We start from the raw sequence: 18,079 nt of genomic DNA, 5'->3' as shown, positions 1-18,079 counted from the left end.
TTAGATTGCCTGATTGCTATGCTTTATATTCCTTTTGATGGCATTGTTCTATTTTTTGTTTTTATTGTCCAAAAGTGTTTGTATTATAAGTCCAGCAATTTACAATAAAGCTATAGTCTTGCATTTTTTGGAAGGCTGTCTCATATGTAAATTTTAAAAAGGCATGTTTATCAAATTTTGATTTGATTTTATACTTCACCTCAGAGGTTGATGACAACACCTCCTGTAAAGGCTGGAAACTAACCTCACATAAACTAATCATTCCACACTTTTTTACCAGGTGTCTTTTGAATTTTGCTCTGATATCGCAGGAATGCTCTTTATTTTGTCATATCTACTTGATAAAACTTGGCTCTAAGACACATCGCAACCTTAGTTTGACCTTTTCCTCCCATGTTTGTACGTGCATGTGTGCTTCGTGTGTAAATGAAGGAGGCAGAACTTTCTTTTCTGTTGCGCTATATGTCTCCACTGCCCCACAGTCACAGAAATCACTGGTTGTTCCAGGACAGATTGTTCATGAATTTTGTATCGATCCTTTTGGCTTTTATGAATTAGAAATAGTCCCTGCCACAAGTTGCGCGAGCGAGTGCCATGGTGGATAGCTTGGAGGGACTGCCATCTAAAGTGGCATACAGGGTACAGACATGTAAGGGCAGGGTAGATAAACATATGCCAGGTTTGATCAGACCCACAAACACATTTTAGCATAAAGGATGCGGCGTCCGCCACATCGCTCCGACTCAAAGCCATAACTATAGGGTTTTAAACTTGTGCAGTATGTGTGATTGTAGGAAACGGTGTAAACAGCATGGATAGGTCTGAGGAATATTCATAACAATAATCAATGCAGAACAAAGGAGGAGACTGTCTGATCCCTGAGATGTAATGTATCAGCCAAAGTGCACCTCCTTTGTCAAATGAAAACAGAAGTCTGCAATTGTTCAACAATTACTTATTTATCTTAGATGTCTGCCACAGGCCTTCGTGTCAGGAAATGTTCAGACTTACTGAGGGTGTTCACTTCACTTCATCACTTCTGTTGTTCAGGAACAACCTAAGTTATTTAGGAATAAGCAGGATGAGTCAAAGTAAGTCCATAAAATCACACAGGAAATATATTAGTGATATAGAAAATAAAATTTAAAGCTGTTTGTTATTTTTGGTTCTGCGCCAACTCTTCAAGATATATCTGCTCATGTTTGATATGTTCTTTAGTGAACAATTCAAACAAGAAGTAGAACTACGCTCGGTAGAGCGCAATCCTTCGCCAACGCCCAGGGCTGTTGTCAAGTCCTCCTTTATCGAGTCCAAGACAAGTCCAAGTCCAGGCTTGTTGAGTCCAAGTCAAGTCCAAGTTCACAAGGTCCGAATCCCAAGTCCAGATGAGATCAAGAGTAAACCTTATGACAGAAAAAAAAGATTTTCACGACCACAAAATTAGAGAAATTTAATTTTATTCAACTCTTCTTATAGGACTTTTCCACCTAAAAGAACCAGGAGCGAGTTCAGGGCCGGTGCCAGAACCAGTATGAGCACCGCCAAAAAACCGGTTCTTTTTCCACCATTAACAGAGCCAAGTGAGAGCCACATCAATGCGCCACTCCAAAACGTGATACGTCACTGATTTGACTGATGTAGCACTGACAGTGCTCATACAGGAACAAGGAGACGGACTGTATTCATCGGTTTAGTCCGCGTCGCTCCATCTAGTCTCGCCTGAACCTCGGATGCAGACCAAAGAGCCAGAAAATATTGCGTATCCTCGTATCACTATTGGTGTTTTTTTCACGTCCATCTTGCTTTAGTCCAGAGCCCCAGAGGGGCCATAGAGAAAATAAATAAATAAATAATAACGTGAATGAGCTTGGGGCTTATTTTTCAACATTTCGGCATTACATAGTGAATTTCTGCTCCTTTCACTTTATTTCTGGATGTGTCTGAATCAAATACTTCAACATCAGGAGGAATGGAGGTGTAGAATGATAGAACGTAGCTCTACAGCCGTTTATAATGACAACCCACGTAAACAGAAGTTCTGTGGGTTAGAACATAATATTGGAGTGTCTCGTAGCGGAACGCAATGCATCCGCACGCAGACCAACAATGTTGCTTTATTAAACTATTCACCAAGACATATAAATTTTTAACAAAAGGCATATCTGCTATGTAAGGACTTTTTTTTTTTTTTAAATCAAGATCCAAGCAGTGTTTACTGATGAAACATTCTGCATAAAATACAGTGAAATGTAAAAAAAAAAAAAATCTTATGAATCCTACATAACCACTTGCTTGGTGGTTTCTGGGGCTGATTGGAGCTTTGTGCGGCCGGTTTTGGTCCGCGGGCCTCATGTTTGACTGAAGTAAACTTCACAGCAGCTCCGTGCTGCGGGAGTCTGTCCCTCGTTAAGGTACGTTAACAGTTAAAACCTTGTGGTACAGCTAAAACTTTTTTCCCACATTACAACATACATGTTTATTTTTAGTGTGTACTCAACAGCCAAGATTTTCCTCACATAGCTTAACGGTGTCACGGCACACTGATGGTCAGGTGAGCCTGCTCTCAGACGCTCCCTTTTCCTTTCTGCATTGTTTTACATCCCTTTCATCCCTGGGACTCATTTAAAAGCTGGAATAAACGTGTGAGAATATGGTAGATAAACAAATGAATAGAGGAAAATGCAAACATCTTTTAACAGGATTTTTGCTGGTTTCAACTCTATCCAAGATGTTTGAATGTTGTGATGTACTGCATGTCAAGAGTGAGAATATCTCTTGACTCCGGGCTTAGGAGTCTTTCTCTGTGGGATTTAATGTCCTTTGTGTACTGGAGTGGGTGATCTCTGGGTACTCCCTGTTCCTCCCACAGCCTAAAGATATGCATATAAGATATACGTATGGCAGACTCTAAATTATCTGTAGATTCGAAACAGAGTGTCCAGGTGTAGCTTTCATCTGTTGTGAGATGTGATCAGCTTCAGCTCCCTACAGCCTTTTGTAGAACAAAGTTCTGGATTCAATTCAACATTGTGGAGGCCTGATGATAACCCTTTCATATCAATCAGGTGTTTTGGAGAAAATTCCTAAATGTGGGGGCCCTTTTCTTTTAGAATCCAAGTTGGGAAACTCTTGGTGTAGGAAGTGCATGAAAAAAGGGAAGCGGTAGGCCAGAGATGTTTTATCATGAAAAGAAAAAAGAAAAGAAAGAATAATATAATAATGGTCTTAGCAAGTGAAAGATGTGTGGTGATGCAAAATGTCAACAAGCCTTATTGCTTCTCTGGGCTTCTTACATAAGTGATTTTTGGGTTGCCTGTGTCCCATGTTGTTGCTCTCGTGTCCAAGAAAAACAAAGCAGCAAAAAGTAGCAAGAAAAAAACAACAACTTCCAAAGTATTTTTGTACTTTGTATTGAACAATCCATCAGAAATAACAGTATATTGTGCTTTGATCTACAGAAACGTTATAGTCACCAAACAGCCTCAACTGCATGTTTTTGGACTGGTTTTGACTGGTTTTGACTTATATAATTAGTGTTTGATATGCATAAGGTTAAGAACAATATAAAGTGACATAGAATTTCTTAAATTTATAATCTTTGCTCCCCTGCTAATAGTTTGAATGCTAATGCAATAATAGTCTCAGGAAAGTTAAAAAAAACAAAAACAAAAAACAAGAAAAAGAATCCAAACGTCACACAGGAGTGAGTCAGTGTATGTTAAGAGACTGGGATTTTTCCTGTTAATCATTTTTATTTGATAGAAAATGTCTTTACACATGCAACAGTAAAAAAAAAAAAAAAAGTTTCTCTTGTAGTTTGTGTAAACTGTGCTTAGCGGATATTTAGTGCATAAAAAGTTGATAAAATTGCATGTAGGATACATAAAACTTTGGTGACTACAATCAGGAACATGTATTCAGAACCATAATGCTATCTATATCAAACACATTAATTCGGAGACTACGTAAACATACAGATTTGCCTACGATAAAGCCTGTAATGTGGCTAGAAATGTGAATTGTTTTGATATAAAAACATGCTGAGATTGTAAAATTTATGTGTGTTTATGTGTGTTTATGTGTGCTTTTATGTTTTATTTCATGTAATTATTCTTTTTTAAATTTTTTTGACAAAGCAAGTAATAAACATGCCATATTCAAAATGCAATGCTCCAGTATGATCTGAAATAGAAATATAGTGGGAAACAGGAAAAGACTACGACAAAGAATCACAATGACACTTGAACTTCAATAAATAAAAGAACAGACCATCAGAGTTAAAAGGGAAATACTTGAAGGAAACATTGTTTGCTTGTATATTTCTCTGTGTAAACATCTTTATGAGAATAAGTGGCTGCGCTTGGAAATGAAGATGTGGAAATTTCCCAACATGATGAAGACTGCAGGGTCTTGCAGTTATATCTGGTTAAGGAGCCTTCCATTAAAGGTCTTTTCACTTTTTCTTCACCAGCAACACAGTCTGAGTGATCTCTAGATGGAGACACAGTGTGGACTTTTGGGATTATCTGGTATGTTGTTTTTCAACTTCTGTCAATTGAGGAAAAGAAGTTCCCACCAAATTCCAGAAATTAGATTGATCTGATTCACCCTCCTTTGCTTTTCTCATTCACTTCCAAGAAATCTGTTTTTCTCAACAGTTCTTCCTAAATTCACTCTTTTAATAGCCTCCTTTTAACTGAGGAATATTCCAGGAACCAAACTTTCTTCAGTTTCTTCAGGGTTACTATAACCTGACAATGACATGATTTGATGTCAACGATATGAGTGTGTTTCATGAAGTTTATGACCCGACTGAGATCTATTGCCAACCCGCTGAAATGAATAACAGACCGGATTGATTTATTAGTTTTGGGTGTTGTTCAGTTTTGCATATGGGATTTAATGGCTCTGGTTACTGTCACTTTATGACCGCGATATGGAGTGTGATCCTGGGTGGATCAAAGTCATGAGAATGTTGATTCAGAAATTATGCTTTTGTTGTTTGTGTTGTAATAAATCATCACACTCTTCATTCCTCAGTAATTGTCAATTGTTTCACTACTTCATCCATCACTTTTAATCATTGTATTATCTAAATGCATAGTAAACACAATCCTGGTTCTATATGAATGCAGCCCAACTATGTGATGGTCAGATTTTTGCTTTCTACAATCCTCTTTTGGCAACAGAGACGAGAAGTGAATTATGTGTATCAAATTCCCACCATCCGAGCTCGTTCACATCCTCTCTGCTGACATGAGCAACCCTTAGGGCTCAGTTGCCAAGCAGGTCACAGTGTGTTTCAAATCACTCCCAGACGCCTCTTTCTCACAGATGCAGATGAAGAACAGAAAAAAAGGGGCCCCTTGACTTTCTGCAGAAAGCAATGCCCCTTGTGTCATACAGTGGAGATGGAAGTGGATTTATTGGCATAAGCAGCAGCTTTAACACAAAGTTAATCAATGACAACAAAGATGTGGAATTCCATTTTCTACAGATTATAATGGATCACTTGGATGAATAGTGGTAACATGAGGCTGTATACAGACTGCCTACTCTTCTGTACACTAGTGTCCAAAAACACTACCAAGCATAGAAGTGTGAGTAATTGTACAAACAGGATACACTCACACACACATGCAAGTGCACATTCAAACTCACACAGGTCTTTATGTATCCACACATCAATTAGCATAAGGCAGTTTAGCTCTTTGGTAGCTGGATACAATTTATACATACAAACAATGAATCAACGTTTTGTAGAATAACATTGTTTACTTTCTTGTTCAAGAGTTGCTTCAGAGGATTAATTTCAATTTCATGTCTTTTCCAATAAATATAAAGCTACAACCCAAATAGAAGTAACACCACATGGCCGTGTAAGAGTTTATGATTTAACCCCTTGAATAGGTAAAATTACACACATATTTTTCATCTTGTTTTTATCCCATTACTTTATGAACCACCTTTAAGATTTACATTTTAATTAACTTACATTTCTTAGCAATTGCCTTCATCAAAACTCTTTAAATGTTTACTTGTCCTGCACACCAACACATCTGATATGCTTTTCTTCACTTAAGATATTAACAATAATTGTCAAACCCAAGAGTATTCTGTACTATTGGTTAAGCAGGGTTGGTTAAAGGTTTCCCTTGTTTTAAAATCCACTCAATTTGAATACGTGGCTCATCATCAGGTCTCTGCAGATCTTAATGATGACGCACTGATTTGTATCAGACCTGCATGTGAGTCACTTCCCATGACCAAAGCTGGCCAGTAGGCGAGGACATATCATCACAGGTTTAACCTCAAAAGTCCCGTTTTCCCAGAAAAGCTATGTCTATTGTTCTGAAGAAAAGTGTTAAGCAATGTGGGGGCCTGTTTTTTATCTGTTTGTGGTCTTAGTGAAGCTGCTGGCTGTAGCTTCACATGTACTGCACACATGGGAATGAGTCATATCACAACTCAATGACATGAAGGTAAAACCGTGCTTTTTCTAAAATGTTCACTGTTTGGAGTGCCTGCGTTTACTCAAATCTTCCTGCATCAATGTCATTACAAATGTAATGTAGTCTGAGTAAAATATTCATTAATACTGCGATATAACACTTTATAAAAGTGGACACTGTACATATATTTATGTATCATGGAATATAGAGGCAAAGATATAACAATAACTATAATAATTAGTTTAGGTGAAATTCACAGTGTTGTCTTAAAAAAAAAAAAATCTGTTTTCATTTATTAGTGGTATCAGAGGATATTTCATATTGATACAAATCTCTGCCCCATTTTTTTGCTGATACAAAAAGTTGTAACCCTGTACTACATTTTGAGATACTGGATTCAATGATAAAATTTGTATATTGCCAGAAGTTTGGAGGTTTGAGGGTGTTGTTTACGCTAAATAAACTGTTTTTGTTAATGGAGGCATTTCTCAGGGTTTTTATCAATGAATCAGACAAACCATTATGAGTCAAATACCATGCAAAAGAACTTTAAATCATGTGGTACTTCTACCACAAAGCAGCTCAATGAATAATGAGTACAAGTAAAATACACTGTTGGCCTCCAAACACTGGCATGTTTGATGGAAAATTAATTGTTGCTCGAGTCAGTAACATGCTTTCCTGTTTTTCCTTGCCAGTGAGTAGCAAACTCCAGGGGACGGCACCTACTCATCTCTCATCATCTCGACTGACAGTGAGCAGTCAGCCTTTTCCCTCCCCCTAGCATCTTTCCCAGTAGTGCTGCCCTTTACAGGAATAGCACGCTTGGCTCCTGATAGAGAGTCATTTATAGCGAGCGTTCAACTGCATCCCTTAAAAGAGTCCTCCTCCTCCTTCTCTTCCTCTTCTTCCTCACCCTGCTCTCCCCCCTTGACTCAGTGTCACTGTCCGTGGGTGTGGGAAAAGAAGGACTTTGTGTTAGGATGTTCAACCCCCGGGGGGGGCTGGTTCAGGAAACTCAGAGCATTGTACACCGAATCCATTGTTTGTTCCTCTTACTTCCAGTTCCTCGTCCTTCCCTGCATGTGTCGGTGGTCTTACGGTTTATTGTTTGAAGAAAGGATGTTTGCATGTGTACAGGGCTGAGGATGAGTATTGGTTGTTTTTTAAACACTGGCTGGGAAGTCTTCAAAGTGCTGCTCAGGCCGGAGATCAGTTGCTGTCTTTCCTGATGCTGCGGTCCGTGTGGTGGTTGTTTGGCTCGGGGCTCTTGCACTGGATACTGGTACCGTTCATGGGTCCGATGCTGCTCAGCTGGTTGTCAGAGTAACACCAGCAGCACAAACACGACTTGATGAACATGTGAAAAAGAAGAAAGAGAACATATTAACGTGGCAGTGTTTACGAAGAGCTTCCCCCCCCCCCCCCCCCCCCCCCCATACGTGGAACTAGTTACCCTTCACTGCTTTATCATGAACAAGGAAACGTGGTTTATCTCCGGCACAGGACGCTTCCACAGACATTCACAGTGTGTGACCTCAGCCAGTAAAGTGACTGCATAAATCACCCGGCTGCTTTTAAATGTTCAAGGAATGTCATCACATCACAGGCCCTGAGTCATGGACAAAGGGTTGAGTTCACTGTTTTCTTTACTGGCCAGACTAAATGAGGAAGTTTTTATGAGTGTGTGAGAGATAAAGAGCAACTCTGTGTGTGTGTGTGTGTGGATGCAACGTTGACCATCTGCAAGAGGGTAAAACTTTACCTTGAAGCAGTTTTTAAACTTCTTGCTCACAAAGTAGAGAATGATGGGGTTGATGCAGGAGTTGATTGTCGCGAGGTTGACGCTAAAGTAGTTCAGGACTAACAGGAAACTGAAAATAGAAAAGAATATATTAGATTTATTATTGCTATTCTTTCAGTAAAAATCCAAAATATTTACCACTGAAATTGATCGAAATTGATTTTTATTAGTGTCATTTTAACTTCTGAAGAAACTGAATACCCAAATGCAAACTTCACAATCAATGACTAGTTTTTCATCAGTTTACGTATCAATGTTTATTGCTCAATCAGTAAACTCACTTCAGCAGTTCGCAGCGCTTCTTATCATACTGGTGATAAACAGTCTTCTTGAGGATCCTACTCAGGTGCAGTGGGAACCAGCAGAGAGCAAATATAAGGACGAGGCAGAAGACAGCTTTGGCCACCTCTCTCCTCTGCAAAGAAAAAAAACATGTTGTTTTCCACACAAAAACAAACAACAAAACAAAAATATTGATGAAATTTAGCCAAATACCAAAGTACATCACAATCTAACGATGTAATATTTCTAAGGGTTGTCCAACCTGTTTTAGGTGCTCAGTGAGGGCAATCCGAAGGCTGCCGTTCCTGTGGTTGAGCATCTCGCAGGTCATCAGTGTGTAGAAGATGGCGGTACAAATGAGCGGCACACAAAAGTAGAAGCCAAACAGCCACCAGTCCTTTGCATTTGTATAGAACTAGAGAGAGACAAGTACAGTAAAGCTGTCAGCTACAGTCAGTTCATTGTTCGGGTTGAGTGGGTTTTCCCACCTATGGTTTTGCTTGAGATAAATATTTTTGAGTAAGAACCTATCCTCAACATTTCATCAGCATGTGGGCGGTGAAAGTCTACATATTGATGATATGAAATACTAGACAATATTGGCTATTTGTCTTCTCTCCTTTCTTTTGGTCAAAGCAAATCATTGTAACTTGCACTGAAGATTGTGTTAGTTTTTACACTGCCATCCTGCCACAAGTCAAAACTATTGAACTTGATGATGTGGGGTATGACTGTCATGGTGCAGCGGTAGAATCTCTGAGTCTCAGTCCCAAACATTTACCAGAGTAACCTTGTATTGCACTGCTAATAAAGTCTTTGTGAATGCTACTCTGTGCAGAAAGCAGCAAATCTGAAATGAAATCAAAGAAGTTGTAATTACGATGCAGATGCTTCCAGTTGTCTGTGGTTCTCCAAGTAAAATAAGCTTGTTCAAAATGTACAGTATATTACACAATTTCCTTGTGTATTTCAGTTTGCCGATCTACTCCAGATGTTGCCATCCTAGCCCATATAATGTGCTGGCAAAATAAAAGGAAACGTGCCATTTCATAGCTATTTGTTGATAGTGTGTTTCTGAGACTCTACAACTGTATTTATAACTGTGAAAGATTACATATGGACTGGGAGTGCACATGTGGCTTAACATGAGTCCTCCCATGCCCCACCCTCGGTAATTGTGCTTCATCTGCAATCAATTACATGCTCCAAGGAGAGCAGGAGTCAGTTGACCAGGCTTATTTCTTTAAGTGATACTCTAGTTTAGGTGGAAGGGCACACCATTAAGGATGTATACTAGGTCTATTAGACCAAACTACATTACATTTTAAAGTTGTCTATATGTTTAATTATTCATTGCAAATGCAGGAAAGACAATATAGGCTAGAAATTCTGCCAATAAACAACCCCAATTGAAAAAAAAGGTGCACTTTCCATTTGAGTGGTCATCCTGTACATGAGGCTTCCTTACACACTTGCTCAATAATGGCATTTCTCCTAAAGCAAAAATAATTTTCTGTCTTTCTTTGCATTATTTTTCCAAAAGATTCTTGCAGAATCCATGAAGCCATTTTCATGCTCATCCCACCACAAAAGAGGAAAAGAGCTTAAATACAATGCAATCAAACTAAAGGTGAGGAGGAAATGAAGGCAGTGTACCTTCATGAAGTCCGTCGTTGGGTTAAGCATGCACGTATGTATGGTAGTAGTGCTGTGGTTGAAGCTGATCATATCAAAAACGATAGCCTCTGGAACTGCCAGTAAAAGTGAGAGCCCCCAAATAGACACGATCTCGATGACTGTGAGAAGAGGGATGCCCACTCCCTGCACTCTGCTCCAGGAGGCCACGGCCCGGTACCTGCAACACAGAAGGATAGAAGGTTAACCTCTATGGCTTAGTGCAGGCATCATATAACACCAACTGTTAGGCATGCTAAATCGTTAAGGTTGAAGCTATATGACTGGAAGATTGACTGAGGTACTGCAGTTAGAAATAGTTTCACTCCTGGGATATAAACGTCTACCAATTAGTGTAATAAAGGAAAGGGCTTAAGCTGATCCCAGCTATAGGTGAATGCAGCGTATAGCTTGGGCAGGGCAAGAAGGACAGACCACCACACACACTCACATTCATACCCACAGACAATTTAAAATCACCATTTAGCCCGAAATGCTTGTTTTCACATGCAAATCCAGACTTGAAAAAAGGACCTTTTCATTATGAGGTGCAAACCACTACACCACTGTGCAGCTCTTGAGTCTCTCTCACACACACAAAACAATTGTAAACTGAAGCAAGTATGCAAAACGCTCAGTTGCAATGAGTCATTGCTCCATCTTAAACAGACAATCAGTAAAGTCATCACTTTGTCCTTGCTGACTGACAAAGCTAACGGCCTTTACTTTATTCATGGCACTGCACCAAACACAACAAACTGCTCAGTCAGCAAAGAATATCAAAATGTTAAGAATTAATGAGAGATGATCAATTGTTTATTTTAAATATCTAATATTTATATTTTTGCGAAGCCTCCAAACAGACTGGCCCATGTTGGCAGAGAGGTCTGTCTGTTGGCTTGTGTTTCCCGTGCACTGAATACTTGTTTGCTTGTTTGTTTGATTAATAGAAACCACTTGTCGAAATGTTTTAGTAAAATCATGCATCAAGATTTTATGGCAAAAACAATATATTTTTCATGACACATTTGAATTTCTCTGTTGAACAACATGGCGGCATTTATATTTTACTAAGTGGTAATGTATCCACCTTTTTCTCTTCCTCCAACATTGAAAAGACACAAAAGGGACTTGAGTTCTTTCATAACACACAGATACAAAGATATGCTACACATTTCACGGAAACAACTGGAGAGCATCTGCTCTTGAACACGGCGGTACAGCAGTGCTGCCTGTCTTTTCCCATTATAGAGGTCATTCAAATCTTCACTCGAGCATATCTAAATCGTGTAGGCAAACCTCTTATCTCTAAAGTTGTGTCCAGTGCATAAAGTGAGATGATAGTGAGCCTCCGCATTTTGTCATCATTTATTCATCGCGGAATTTCTATCAAGGTGCTATTAGAAACAAATTTGTCAGTGCACTTGCTCTGATGGTAATGTTAACATCATAAATAAAGTCGGCACATTTACTGCCAGCTTAATAATGCGGACTCCAAATAATGCCATCAGAGAAGTAAAGAGCATCAGAAGAGCAAACAGACTTTGTTCACAGAAGCAACAAACAGAGAAGATTAAAAAAAAAAACTTTGTAGGGACGATGCACAATTATTAGTGATCTGAGATTTCCTGTCATTGATCTCAGGGCAATGCAAAATGCCCGTATATTTTGGTTTAATGATTCTTTGCATCCCTAATAACTTTAATTGAATTAGTATTGGTGACAAATTAATCAAAGTAGTGTTGTGTTGAGTTAAAATTGAGATTGACAAGATCAGCCAAGCCAAATCTAATTTACTTTATTTTATTATCTTTGGCTGCCTCCTTGTATTCAATTTAATATGATCTCTGTTTTACAGAAGAAAATCATTGGCAGTCGGTACAAAAGAAAGTCGGTTCCACTTGGACTCCAGCTTCAGAAGAAAGCTGCTGGTTTTCCAATGTCATGACGGTATGATGAGAACATAATTAAAAATAGCTTCATGAGAACTAGTTACACTGTCCACTACCTAATGGAGAAGAAATCCCTCAAGAAAATTCGTGTTTAAGCCAGTTCAGAAAACATATGAACACAAGTGTGAACCTGAACCGTCTGACATATTTAGTTCTTTCTTGGTGAAGTGCGATAGTGTCCACTGACCTGTCCACACTGAGCGCACACAAGTTGAGGACCGTGATGCCCACTGAGGCTTTCTGCAGGAAAGGAACCAACTTACACAGACACCGGCCGAATTCGCTGTAATCAAACGGCCAACGTGAGGCCAGGAGCTGCAGGATAAAACAAACATTTGTCACATAAATGTTCATGTATAGCAAAAGTAGGACACCACATTGATGTTTATATTCTATCACAAGCACCTGAATAAAAGTTATTAAAGTAGGATCTGGCTTTGTTAATGTAAGAAAAGAACATTTAACTTAATTTCATCACGAAAATGTTTTTTTGTATTATCTTTTGCAAAGTTGTGACACATTCTGAACACACCAAACTTCAGTAATAAATTGCCACGTTGTCACTGAAACTTCCAAATTACTCAGATATTACTTGCTTTATTTAAATAAGTCACGGTCACGTAGGAGAAGACCTTAAAAATCTGACTTTTCCATCCACAGAACAGAAGTTTCACTAAGCAAAACAAAAGACAAGTGTTATGGAAACAATGTCCTTGTTGGAATGAAGAAAACAGGGGGTTTCGATATTGCGGACGTGGCTCTTTCTCTGTTTGTGCATTAGCTGCTCCCCCGGTAAGACTTCAGTTTCCTCTCTGCACATGTGCTGCTCAGACTACAAAGTCCCCGTGCCCTCAGAGTCCCGAGCTAATTTTAACCAGGTGGCTTTCTCATTTTTCCTCTTGTAAAACGACATCTTATAATGAGCTCAAGAGATCAGGTTGACTGATCACTTCATTTCACCATCATCCTTTGTTATTACACAAAGCATGGCAGTGTTTACTGGTATAAATCAAACTGAGGAAAGGAGCCCTGTAACAATTCATCATCATTAAGCACCTCATATTTCAAAGCAGTGCAAAAGTATATAAAAGAGTCGCGAGTCACATTGAATTGTGACCGGATCTCATACAGATGGACACACTCATAATCAACTACTAAAATTAAATCTTTAGGATTCCTCACAGTCTGTTCATTGACTTTCTTTATTAATACTAACATTTCAGTCGTATAAAGAAGAACCTAATAAGAAAAATTCATCTTGATGCACAATGGTCTTTGGTTAAAAATACTTGGCTGATTTATTAACAACTATGATTGTACCTCATTTGCAGAGCTTTTCTAATACTTCTTTTAGACTACAAATAACGGTCGATGACTAATGTCTCAGGTCATAACGAGGACAGCGGTATGTGTGACTGCAGCCTTATTCTAGTGTTTATTTAAGCCAGCCATATTCCTGCTCCTCTCATCACTAATCTGCCCACACGAGGACGATAACAGTACACAACTGATTACCCCTTCCCGTCTATCTGCACAGTCACTAAGACATTTGCCCCCTCCCTTCCCGTCTGCACTCATCATCTTCACATATAGCAATGTTAATCTTTAAAATCTGAGGGTAATATCGTAAGTGAACATGCAATAAAAATATGAAAAATGTACCTTGTATACGTTGATGGGTATGTCAATAACAATGTAGATAAGGTCACCCAGGGCCAGGCTTGCAATCAGGGCATTGGGCCCATTCCTCATGCACTTGTGTTGGTATATAATCCTCAGCAGGGTGGCATTTCCAACCAGGCCCACCACAAAGACTATTACGGAAATGATGGTGTTGATGTACTTAAAGTAGTTGCTAATAGAGGTAGGTGTGATGCACATCGGTGGTCGCATTGGCTTCTTTATGACCGTTTCGTTGGGATAGCTGGATCCCAGTTCTTGCCCGTCGGCTCCTCTGGACCCCAGGCGCAGACTGGGGGCCGTGCTCGGGCTGATCGTGCTGAAGAAACTTGGAGACTGGAGGGTGGAGTGGACGAGGATGTCGGAGAGGTAATCCTCCTCGGCTTCAGCTCCGTTCATTTGGCAGATACCTCCGGCTGCCATACAGGCCATTAGCACCAACATATGCCCTGCTGGGGCGCCCATTATTGAACGCGCGGGGCCGCTTTGATGTCACTGATTGAAAGACTGTCCCAATATATCACTGCCGAGAAAGGAAAGAGAGAACCTACGGTTATTTTTCAGCATACGTACATCCTGCTGTTTCACCTACTTTCTCTTCAAAGACGATACATCAGAATCGAACAGACGTGTAATGTTAAAAGTCAGGCACGAGAAATTTAGACAGCATTGCTGTCCCTTTCAAAAGCCATGAAGAAGTTTAACAACGTCTTTAAGACTTCAAAAAGGTTTTGCCGAGGGGGCACAGATGGAAGATGCCAGGACTTGTTACGGTTAGACTGCGATGTCGAGACAACAGCAGAGCACATAGGGCATCTCTTTTGTTCTCAGTCATTCCTGGAAGAAGGAGGAGTTGGTTATGTCTTTCTGTCAATAATGTTGCACCAACACTGTGCGCAGCTTTTTCCCTCCACTTCTGCTGTTTTCACAATGAGCCTCTTGAATGATTTGCTCAGTTTTGTATTCTACCTCTGCCTCTAATTTTTGAAAGGTTTAAACATGCGGTTTGGAACTTTTTTTCTTTATTCACAAAGAGGTACTGCAGGGTTTATTTCTACTCGGCTCTGTAAAGTAAGCATAATGGGTTGAAAAAAAGAAAAAAAAAACTTGTGTAAATCTAAAGAACACAGGAAAAATTGTAGATACACCTTGAGCCCTCAAGAAAAACAACAACAACCAACTTCATGGGCCAATACATTCCTCAAGACTGCTGCAAAGGAGGAGATAAAGTTTCAAACTATCAGATCGATGGAGTCCTTTTCATCATGTCACAGTAGAGGCAACTCTTATAGCCCAGAGTTGTTCCTGTTCAAAGTCCCAGCTGTCACCAAGTACACAAAGAACTATTTAGCAGCCAGCCCTTCAAGTAGCATCACAGTTTAGCATCAGCATGACACTGCTGGGATCTGTGACAGCACGCAAACTGATCTATCCATGAATAATAAATACGTTTGGTTTTCACCTACCGCTTCTAAAATGTCTGCCTGGCCCCCTTGGAAACCGTCAGGCAAACTTTCAGCTGAAGCCCCCAGACATCTGTATCACATCACATGAGTAATTAACGCACTATCAAAGCCGCACCGTATCCCACTTGGTTTGAGCAATGCACCCGTCTGCTCTGAGATGCCTTCACATTATGGCTCGGAGTTTCCTGTGGAGAGTTTGCAGTATGTCTAAGTGTGTGTGCTGAACACTGTGTGCGTGTGTGTACGTGTGGTTTTGCGTATCTCTGCATGTGCGTGTGTGTGTGTGTGTGTGTGTGTGTGTGTGTGTGTGTGTGTGTGTGTGTGTGTGTGTGTGTCAGAGCACCAGTGAGACACTTTGACTGGGTGGGATAGTAAATCTCCACCTCCCTTCGGTAACAGACTGGGCCCCCTTTGGAAACATCACCCTCCCACCCCTCTCTTTCTCTCCCCTCAGAGGCACCGCCTGCTGTCAGGCACTGCAGTGCACACACACACACACACACACACACACACACACACACACACACACACACACACACACACACACGCACACACACAGGGGCAGGGGCATCTGGGAGCCCAACGCCCCTCCAATCTGCCCCTTTCCTTAAATCCCTCCTACTCTCTCTTTCAATCCCTTCAAACTCACACTATGTCTTGTGTACATTACACGCAACTGTTTCCTCACACGAGAAGCTGCCGAGATTAGGCTGGAAGGAGGAAGGCACGAGGAAGTCAATGTCCATGTTCTGATGTTGTGTTTATTTCATTTGATGAGGGGAAGCTGAGACGGGAAGTGGGAGCTAACCGTCACCAAATCTTTACTTTTATAGACCAGGAGCTGCTTGGGTGGTCGGACCGCATCGCACCACTCCTTCAATACACGCAACATCATTTTAGGACAAAGAATGAAAAATTACTGCTCAAATAAAACAGAATTCAAGCAGAAAGTGGTTAGGTTGAGACAAGAACTCCCTTCACTTATCAAATAGTTGTGACAAATTTTAACAGATAAGAACATAATTTTTTCTTTCAAACACAGAGAAATAGAAAAATGAAATCCCAAACATAAAGTGCTCTCTGAGATGACCAAATGCCCATTGGATGGAAGAAGACAGTTCAATGTCAAGAAAGAAAAGTGCTTGTACATCAGTGTCCATTATGGATTTCAAAATGGACCATTTATCTTGATGTGTGCTGAGAGCAGGAAGAGGGCTATCAAAGTCACCACGATCCGTCTTTGGCTCCGCCACAGTGCTGACACAGCAACTGCTAACAGGGGAAAACCATTCAATTTCCTAAAAATATTACCTGATTAACCAGGTTAGAATAATTGCTCATTGGATTAAATTAATAGACATCATATAGAAAGGATGTCAGTAATCGATTTGTATTTTTTCAATCTGAGACGTTAAATTGGTTTTGTTTAATTGGTCTGGTTTTACATCAACTTGAATCTGAATTCTTAAATTGGTTTAATCCCTTGAATCCCTTGAATTGAGTCACACCTTATAATGCCATAATGTGTGGCAGCTTTCATTATTTGGTAGCGTTTGTGTGCGTGGCATAAAGTAAGCGGACCACAACCTCAAAATTTTGGAATTCATTTAGTTGACGTTGGAGTTGCTTCTCTTCTCTTATCAATGAGATTGCTGTGTGACATCATCATATTTTCACATTCAATGCTTTTTGTGGCAGAGCTTTCCCAGTTGAGTGGGCTCATTCTTGAAGGGTTAAAAATGTATTCAATTTAATTCAACTTAATTTATATAGCACCAAATACAACAGTCATTTCTAGGTGCTTTTTACAGAAAGAAACCTAACATTTACAATTCTGCTTTCATCTGTTCTGACAGGGTACGTTTAAACCCATGCAAATGCATATTAGTTCACTTTGTGGGAATGGCTTTGATTTATTTTGTCGGTGTTGGACGAGCTTGAAGTGAGTGCCAGGAAGGCAGCAAGGTGAAGAAAAGTAGAGTAGTGTATCTATTTTTTTCTCTCCTCATTTGGATATAGGGGAATCTATATCGCAGTTAGTAGTTACTGAAACAAGACTTCTAATGCATGCTGTTGAACATCCGATTTGCTTCTCATCACATGCATGTATGACGTAAGAAAGAGAAATTAGAGAGAATACATAAATAATGACACATAATCTTCAGATTTAGTCAAAATAACAACAATGAAAAATACATATTCCAGAAAATCTTTAAAAACATTGATTTCCGTAATATCTGTTGTCATTCTAATGAGGGAAATATCTGTCTTTAAAGAATGTCGCAAATTATTTATACATAAAGCCTTGTGGATTAGTATAATGTACATTATAGTGTGAATCACAGGGAAATAAAATAAAGATGAATAACATTTTTTTTCCGTGTTGTGTTTATCTATTGAACTAACACTGAATAAAACAGTAATTTAATTAATTTACAGACTTTTTGTGTATAAATTTCTTAATCACATACACAGTGCAATAAATGATTTGTTCTGCTAAAGCCATGAATGGCACCTTCAGGCTTTCCCACAGAAAATATAGTTTCAATGAGTTTGCAGGTACTTTTCCTACAGTCAAATGTGACTTAATTGGGTAATGCCAATATTTACAGCCATTTGAAATTAAAGGGATCGTGTTTTCTTTAATTGTAGTCATAAATATATCATGGCTTCTGAATTAGTTATGGTCAGCAGTGGCCAATATTTAATTTATTGGAACGTGATTTGCTGACGGCATCTGATTTTTTTTTACCCCTAGTTTTTTCTCTC

The 18,079-nt window shown here is 39.5% G+C and overlaps 1 protein-coding gene across 2 annotated transcripts; it reads right to left on the bottom strand.

The window, feature by feature from the left end:
* Positions 1-5,395: 5,395 nt before the first annotated feature.
* ednraa (endothelin receptor type Aa) lies at positions 5,396-15,645 on the bottom strand. Of its 2 annotated transcripts, XM_080463323.1 has the most exons (8): positions 15,311-15,645; positions 13,827-14,367; positions 12,352-12,479; positions 10,195-10,393; positions 8,801-8,953; positions 8,538-8,671; positions 8,218-8,326; positions 5,396-7,802 (listed from the first exon to the last, which is right to left on the bottom strand). In XM_080463323.1, the coding sequence occupies exons 2-8, from the start codon at positions 14,307-14,309 to the stop codon at positions 7,665-7,667; spliced, it is 1,344 nt and encodes a 447-aa protein (XP_080319449.1). In that variant the 5' UTR covers positions 14,310-14,367; positions 15,311-15,645; the 3' UTR covers positions 5,396-7,664. The 2 variants fall into 2 exon arrangements, with proteins under 2 accessions (XP_080319449.1, XP_080319450.1); XM_080463324.1 differs by lacking the exon at positions 15,311-15,645 and having other exon boundaries at positions 13,827-14,932.
* Between the last annotated feature and the right edge of the window lie 2,434 nt (positions 15,646-18,079).

Source organism: Lipophrys pholis (genome assembly GCF_963383615.2).
Source record: "Lipophrys pholis genome assembly, chromosome: 5".
In the NCBI taxonomy this organism is placed as follows: Eukaryota; Metazoa; Chordata; class Actinopteri; order Blenniiformes; family Blenniidae; genus Lipophrys; species Lipophrys pholis.
This window is presented reverse-complemented; position numbering and strand designations above follow the sequence as displayed.